At 37.6% G+C, this 8,575-nt stretch overlaps 1 protein-coding gene across 1 annotated transcript in view; it reads left to right on the forward strand.

The window, feature by feature from the left end:
* Window positions 1–7,600, forward strand: part of ADGRL3 (adhesion G protein-coupled receptor L3) — a 586,346-nt gene extending 578,746 nt beyond the window's left edge. The window contains exon 26 of the mRNA XM_081943236.1: window positions 3,688–7,600. Coding sequence (XP_081799362.1) covers window positions 3,688–4,484 — 797 coding nt within the window. The 3' untranslated portion in view covers window positions 4,485–7,600. The remainder of the gene's footprint in view (window positions 1–3,687) is intronic.
* The last annotated feature ends 975 nt before the right edge of the window (window positions 7,601–8,575 follow it).

The following is an 8,575-nucleotide window of genomic DNA, read 5'->3' on the forward strand; positions in this document are numbered from 1 at the left end:
CCATACTGGTTTCTTTTGAGATTTCTTATTTTTCTTCTTCGTTGGAATTGTGCTAGACTGGGATTTTATAATCTCACTTTTCAAAATTTTCCAAGATTCTTTGATTGTTTTTCCCTTGAGAATTCTCATCCATGGAATCCTTTTGAAACTCTCCTTAAGTTTATTGAAGTCAGGTATTTTGAAGTCCAAGACCCTAGTTTGACTTTGTTCTATTGCTTGGGTTTGCATAGTGTTGAATTCCAATATTGCATGGTCACTCTCTGCCAAGGTTCCTGTAACTTCAACACCTTCTATCATTTCATCTCTGTTAATGAGGATTAAGTCCAGTATGACTGACCCTCTAGTTTCCTTCTCTGTGTTTTGGAAAACAAAGTTCTGTGCTAGGCTTGTCATGAATCTATTTAATCTTCCACTAGAGTTTGTCTCCCAATTCATGTCGGTATAGTTAAAGTCCCCCATTATTATTGTGGTATGCTTCCTGCACACCTTAGTTAACTGATAGCAAAAATTCATCTATTTCCTCTGTTTGGTTGGGTGGCCTGTAGTATACACCTATGGCAATGTCGTTCTTTTTTACTTTTATATTGAAATGTATTCAAGATAGTTTTCATCATTGTTCTGCCGTATTTCTGTAGAGATACAGGTCTGTTTCGTTTAAACAATTTAAATCCCTCTAACTGTCTATTCCATTCATGTGTTTCATCCTGATTCGATCTGATCCACTTGCAGTCCAAGGGACTTTAAAGAGTCTTCTCCAACATCACAATTCAACAGCCTCAATTCTTCGGCACTCAGCCTTCTTTATGGTTAGGATCATTTAATACTCTACATATTTATTGAGAAGGACCTGGAAGCCTTTCTTTCCTAAACAGGGTGGATAATAGGGAACGGCATGCATTCAAAGAGCTTTTTTTTTACACCCAGCGTATTTTGGAAGGCAGGCCTAACCTTAAAGCTCAGTGGCATAAAGCAGCCAAAGAGCTGATAAGACTAGCTGGCCCAGGTAGTGATTATCGTGACTACTAAAGTGACCTGCTCCCTGCCCTGATGGTCTCATTATAATTGTTGTCCTGGGAAGTGTAGCCTCATGGGCACTTCTCACCAAACTCATCAGGGGACTCTTTCCAAGGATCTGGAGATCCTTGCCTAGAACTAGCTACTGGGACATTTGCCTGGGAGGGAGAATAAGGACCACAAACAGCAGGAAGACTAGAGGATTTTCTTTGCATCTCAAACAAAGATGGTAAGCTCTTTTAGACAACTGCTTTTGGGAAGGATTCTATGGGATTCTGGGTGCCTTCCCCAATGCTTTTACATAAACTAACATTGCCTTAGCTACCTTATCAGGTAGAATCAGCCACCCAAAACTTGGTCCACTCTATTTCTTTTTTTTTATTCCTGATTAGTAAATACAAATGAAATAATTGATTGAAAGACTGTTATTTAGGAGCATAGCTGAAGTGGGCAATTAATTGAAGATGAATCAATTTGAGTTGATTTTGAGTGCAGTTGTAAATTAAAGGAACAGATTAGCTGGGGTAATTTGAATTATCATCATGATTACACCAACCAAGTATTTCAGATGGTTAATATGATCACAGATGCTTATATTTTTTAGCTACAGTATATAATCTGGTGATAAAGCTCTATAGGTAGGTTTTGTTGTATTACAATATGCCAAGACTGTAACAATAGCAAATGGAGTATGATGAGAAGGATAGTGGGAAAACATTCTCCGTGTTCATAATTATAGTACATATCTGTGTTTAAAGGGAAGACATAAGAATCTATTAATTCCAGAATATAAATTAGTTATCAGGGGCATTATGATTTCATTCAGAAAACTAACATGAGAGGAAGAATTAAAGTCAGTCCTCCCAGTGCTACTTCCCATATCTCAATCCTTTTTGTCATCCATTGGCACATCCCCGCTTTGCTCTAAAACAAAAACAGTAGAGAATCAAAAGACAGGTTTCTTGGCATTCTACCTGCCTTACGTCTAAGGGATGCAATGAACTTGTGATAGTTCATAATATTTAGGAACTTTGTATGCCTTAATTTGTGAGTGGGAAGAAAGCAGATCTGGATCTTCTGATAGATCTCTGGGTTAGATTGCTGAAGCGTCAAACATTTAATATTTTAACAGTAGCAGTTACAAAATTATTAATCTACTCAAATAATATAGCTGGTATGAAAACATGTATGCTAACTAGGACAGGATTTTAGTATGGAAGATTTCTGAGCCCACTTCACCACTGGTATTCTGATCCAATTTTTGTACTCATTGTTTATCCTTTACAACAGGTTCAGATTCAGTTTCTCAAAATTCTAGGGGGAGGGAGATGAGCTGAAGACTGCCTATCACTGCCTTACTCCTTCTTTGATTATATTTGATGTGCCTAACAATCATAATTAGATAATCTGAACTGCCAATGCTTAGGTCATTTAGAATAAAGTGGGGAAATTTATGGCCGTCTAGATGTAGGACTATAATTCCCATATTTAAGGTTTTATTTTCAATATTCAATATATAAGATGAATAAGTTGCAATTGAATATGTATAACACGCAGTTGATGCTAATCAATAAAAAATTAAGTTTTGGGATTAGAATCTATCTTGAAAAAAAATAGCCCCAGAGCCCAGGAATCCTTCTTGAATCCCAGCTGTTTCTGAATCCCTAGATGGTAATGGTGGCAAAATTACGCATTTCTAGAATTTGTCTCCTTTATCAGTTATGGCCATTTTGAACCAGTTAGATTAGACCATATTTACTCAAGCTTTGGTTCTATCACAGTTAGACTACTTCAGTGTAACCTATATGGAACTAACTTTAGAGTATCCAGATACTTCAACTGCAGCAGTTAAGATGTTAACTAGTATGCAATAACATCATGTATGCTTTAAAATGTAAAACAGATACTATGGAACACACAGGCATATAGGCTCATCTCTTTAAAGCATCTTTATCTTTTTTTGAAGCTTCACTATCAGCCTGAAAAATTATATAGTTGCCAGGCTTACGGATCTGTTCATTTCAAAGCATACAGAGCCCTAGAATTAATTTAGGCCTATCGTGAAAGACCTGTAGTTGCCATTTGTTTTCTCAGCACAGTTAAATTGGTTTTATCTCTAAAAATGTTAGAGCAAGACTCTCTGAAGGAGTGTCTTTTTCAATATGAAAGTGAGCAGGCATTGAGATTCCGCAAGCAAGGCTACTGTTTTTAATGCCCCATTTGTTGAGCACAAAGCAAAATATCTTTATTTGTATCAATCCCAGTTTCTTTTAATTGTTTTTAACTCCCACTCTTTTAGTCTACAAGAAAAGAATCAAGCTCTTTCTCTTCAACCAGGCCTTTTGAGTTCACATAATAATAATTTCAAGTTTTTTACATTGGATTTCAATTGTTTGTTCTTTACATGTTGACTTTTTAGCCATCTACAGTGTACTATGGAAGAAAAACAATTTACAAATTGAAACAATAATTAATGGATAAGATTTAAGTCCACATGTTCCATGTTTTGAAACCCAATATAATTTCTTTTCTCTTTATTCCCTCTTTTACACAATTACTGTATATTGCAACCAACAGTATATTATTGTTTCTTAGGACAATAGCCATGCAAATCAAGAGTATATACAAATACTTTTTGGTACAAATCAAATTTTCTTGTGTGATATTTTTCAGAGGGGCTTCTGAACAATGCCAGGGATACAAGTGTCATGGATACTCTACCACTGAATGGTAACCACGGCAATAGCTACAGCATTGCTAGCAGTGAGTACTTGAGCAACTGTGTGCAAATAATTGACCATAGCTATAACCACAGTGAGACTGCCTTAGAGAAAAAGATTCTGAAAGAACTCACTTCCAATTATATACCTTCCTACCTGAACAAACATGAATGTTCTAATGAACAAAGTAGGAATCTGATGAACAAATTTGTCAATAATCTTGGCAGTGGGAGTGACGATGCCATTGTTCTCGATGACGTCACCTTGTTTAACCAGGAGGAGAACCTGGGCTTAGAACTCATTCATGAGGAATCAGATGCCCCACTGTTACCCCCAAGGGCATATTCTGCAGAGAACCACCAGCCTCACCATTATAGCAAAAGACGGATTCCACAAGACAACAGTGAAAGTTTTTTTCCCTTGCTAACCAATGAGCACACAGAAGATCTCCAGTCACCGAATAGGGATTCTCTTTACACTAGTATGCCTGCTCTGGCCAGCATGTCAGGCACAGAAAGTGTCAACACCAGCACTCAGACCGATCCCCCATCAACTAAAGGTGGCGATGGCGATGATGTGTACTACAAGAGTATGCCAAACCTGGGCTCCAGGAACCATATCCAACAGCTACACACTTACTATCAGTTGGGGCGGGGCAGTAGTGATGGATTTATAGTTCCACCAAACAAGGATGGGACCCTGACAGAAGAAACCTTGAAAGGACCAGCTCACTTGGTCACTAGTCTATAGAACACTAAGTAAACATTTTAATAAAACAAATGCTCCCTGTACAACATCTGGATTATTGTCTGGATTTAAATCAAAGCAGTGGTAATATTGTGTGTTCTCCTACTCCATATTGTTCTAAACAACCAACAGTTCTCATAACTTTTTAATGGAATTGATAGGCCCACGAAGGAAAAAAGGCTAACTGCCTGTTGTTCCCCCTCACTCATCATATACACTGGCGTCACATCCGAGAGACCCTATGCTAATGAATGAGATACAAAAGGAAGTGGTCCGTTGTGTGGCCTTCTCACATTATACTGTATTTGTTTAAGCATCTTTGGGTGCTGTCTTAGTACCAAGGACCTGACTTACAAAAGGCCAAACATGCATTTGAAACTACTAGCAATGATGCGTCTAGATTGGAGTGCTGCACAAAACAGAAGCAAAAATAGCAAAACTGTTGATTCTGAATCTGTATCACACAATAGTTTGGGGTTTTGGTTTTTGGTTTTGGGTTTTTTTTGTGTATGTGTGTCTCTCTTTTTCTCTCTCACCACTTAATTTAGCCAAAGCTCACTGAACTGTGGAGCAAACAACATCTAATGAAATAGAAAGAAAGTTGGTAATTGTATGCTACATGGTATATTTTTATGTTTTTCTGTATTAACTGATGATAATTCTAATGGCAGAAAAAATGGAACAGTTCCTATGTAATGTACAGATACTAGCATTGCACATATAGTCTACTCTTTGTTCCGCCAAAACTTGCGTCCCTGTTAATGTGGTGGAAAAAAAAAACTTTTTCTGTTGTGCTGGTCTTGCAAGTTTGTCTACCAGTAGAAACAATTCTTTTCATGTATTTTTTATTTGGCCTTTCCCCCCCACCCCCACTCTCTCTCATTTAAAAAAAATCATTGAGTAAACAAAGTAATGATTCTTTGATTTTGGGTTATGTGATATCACATTCTGTGTTTGTGTGTGTGTTTGTGTGTCGGTATGCAATATACGTAAAATATGCATATAGACACAGATAAACATCCACACAATATACAGCGTTTCTTCTATCTACGGATTTGCCAACAGTTTCTTTTTTTCAGATTAGAAACTTGACCCACGTGTGTTTCCAGGGCACAATTGATGAGATGCAGCAGCCTTTGTAGTCATCAGTCCCTTCACCAAGGCATTATGTCCCTTCCAGTAGGTGGGATTTCATAATGGGACTTATGCAGATGAACATAATGCCTTTACAGGAGTCAAAATCTAACCTCAGGCTAGGAACTTTCACTGCGATGGTTTGAAAAACTGCTTCATAGCAAAGATATTTTTAAAAGCCTATTTTGAAGTGGTAAAATATATATATATACAAACCCTTCCATTATTTTTCCTAACAGGAAATGTATTTATTTGACAAGGTTTAAAGTAATGTAGACCTTCCCAGGAGGTAAATTAGCAGCACAGATTTTACTCTTTTTTTTAATTTATGATGCATTTTGTATGGTCACCCAGTTGAATGACCTCATTACTAATATTTGTTGTAACAGTGAAATTTGTTTGCCAACCAATAAACAACTGATTAAGATTTAGAAGGCACTGTATATATGTCCTGTACAATCAGTCTCTTCTGATTTATCTCCCTTTCTATCTTTAGCAAAGAATATTAGTTCTTTTAGTGCTGAAGGTAGCTATACAAATGAAAGGATTACTCAGCACAGACTGATGTAGAGAAGGAAATAAACCAGGTATCTAAACTTGTGGGGCAGGCATAAAAAGGAAGGGCCTGGGGTTTAGCTGGGGACACGCTGACTTTAGCTTTAGCTAAAAAGAGGAGCTATTTTTTTTTACATACATTTTTCTACCATATTTATACTGTCTGTAGCATTTACTGTTTGATGGATCTTTGTAGATCATACCAGCCCATAACATAGTGGCATGAAACAGTCCCTGTGCACCTTTTATGTAGCCGTTTTGAAGAGTTAATTCCAACAGATAACAGAAGGCCCTTAACTCCACCACTGATATTATGTGAGTGCTGTAGGGCACTCCTGGGGTAATCTGTGAATGCATAATTCATGTTTTGCAGTTGTGGATAACAGCAATAGCTCTTATGATACTCACAGGTGACAAAACTGGGAATTAACTCAGTCTTCCTGTTACAGCTACCCAGAATACTAGAACAGGATGTAGTACAGGTAGTCCTCGACTTACAACAGTTCATTTAGTGACCAAAGTTACAACGGCACTCAAAAAAGAGAATTATGACCATTTTTCACACTTATGATTGCAGCATCCCTCCCCCCACCCCACCCCGTTTACATGCTCAAAATCAGGACACATGGCAACTGACTCATATTTCTGACAATTGCAGTGTCCCACCGTCATGTGATCACCATTTGCAACCTTCTTACAAGCAAAGTCAATAGGGAAACCAGATTCACTTTACAACTAATTAGTGACACTAATTTAACAACTGCAGTGATTCACTTAACAACTGTGACAAGAAAGGTCATTAAACAGTGTAAAAACTGACTTAACAAACATCTCGCATAGCAACAGTAATTTTAGGCTTAATTTTGGTCATAAGTCGAGGACTGCCTGTATACAGAGCAAGGGACTTCTCGATCAGCTTTGGGATTTGCTTACTTCTCTTCTCCCTATCATAATCCCAAGAAAAATCCTAATTGTTACATTATTTCCATTTTCAGAAGCATTTGGATGAATTCCTTGAAACAGAAGTAGCAGCTGCTTCAAGGATGTTCCAGCTCTTACTTGGTTGAAGCTACTATATTATGAAGGGCACATTACTTGCATTAATGGCATTCACGTACAGTAATGGCTAATTTGATTCTGTTTTGTGAAACAGAAATGCAAACACATTTGAAGTCTCTCCTAGATCTTTTGTTCTTGTTTTACTACTTGGTCCTCGTTAATTCTCTGGAAAGGCAATATTACTCTCAGTTGCTTTAACTGGCTTTAACCATGGAGAAAGCCTTCTTAAATTCAGGAAGAGATCAAATAGCTGTGCTGAATTGTATCCTTTGAAGAGATGTAGATAAAATCCCTTTGCTATTCCATACACCCCCAACCTAAGTGCTCTTTTGTTGATACTTGCTTGCAGGATTTTGCAAAATAAAATTAAAATCCACCAGTTCTATCTGAAGTTGATTTATTGAGACACATACATTAATCATTTTTAAGTGACTTGATTAGGAAAAGATTAGAATAAATCAAAGAAAACAGAAGAGGACATCTCAGGAAATGAGATATGGCCAACATAATTTATTACTTTTGGGAGTGTTGTGCACATTCTTCCAGCTTTTAGGAACATCTCAGGTAAATTTTCCTTGAATTTACACGGAAGCAGACCAATATTTTTCATACCCCTAACTTTTAGCCCAGGTGACAAGACTGAATCAATGTATGAAGGGAAATGTCATTTCATTCACTCTTCCCATTTCCCAATCAACACACAACACACAGAAATGTTCATCAATGATATCTGTCCTTTGCAAAAGACAGTTCTTTTATTATTGCATTTTTCTTACCTCGGTGTTCTAAAATCAACAGCATGGCCTTCCTGTTGTCATCTTTCTCTTAAGTGTGTGTTCTCCACCCACACAAATGTGCAAATGTCAGCACCCAATCATTCATTCTATGTAGACGCAATGCATTGCTAAGATTCAGCTGACTACCCATCAGCTGTAAACCTGACCAAAGAAGGTGTTCTGCTCCCTTGCCATATGTGCAGGGGAAGATAAATAGAAGAAATATTAAGGCAGCTGGTGAAAGAGCAGCTTCTGTGACAAAGAAGGTCTCTTGGTGAGAGATAAGTCCAGTAAGAAAGCTACCATGAAAGAACTACAAGTATCAATGAGTATATGGCTTAGCTCTGAGGGGCCAACAGGAACACACAACATTTTAGAAACACACAGGCTACTAAACTCTAGGTGGTGGGAGAGCCATTTCATTGACTCTGCAAGACTTAAATGCTGAACATAAAGCTCACAACTGAAGACTAAATCTTATTCTCCTCCCTCCCTGATTTGTCAGCTTATTTGGCCACACCTCAGGATCTGTCTTCCTGCATAGACCCCACATTTCAAACATTCACTCAA

The sequence above is a fragment of the Natrix helvetica genome (genome assembly GCF_964273705.1).
Source record: "Natrix helvetica genome assembly, chromosome: 2".
Lineage (NCBI taxonomy): Eukaryota > Metazoa > Chordata > Lepidosauria > Squamata > Natricidae > Natrix > Natrix helvetica.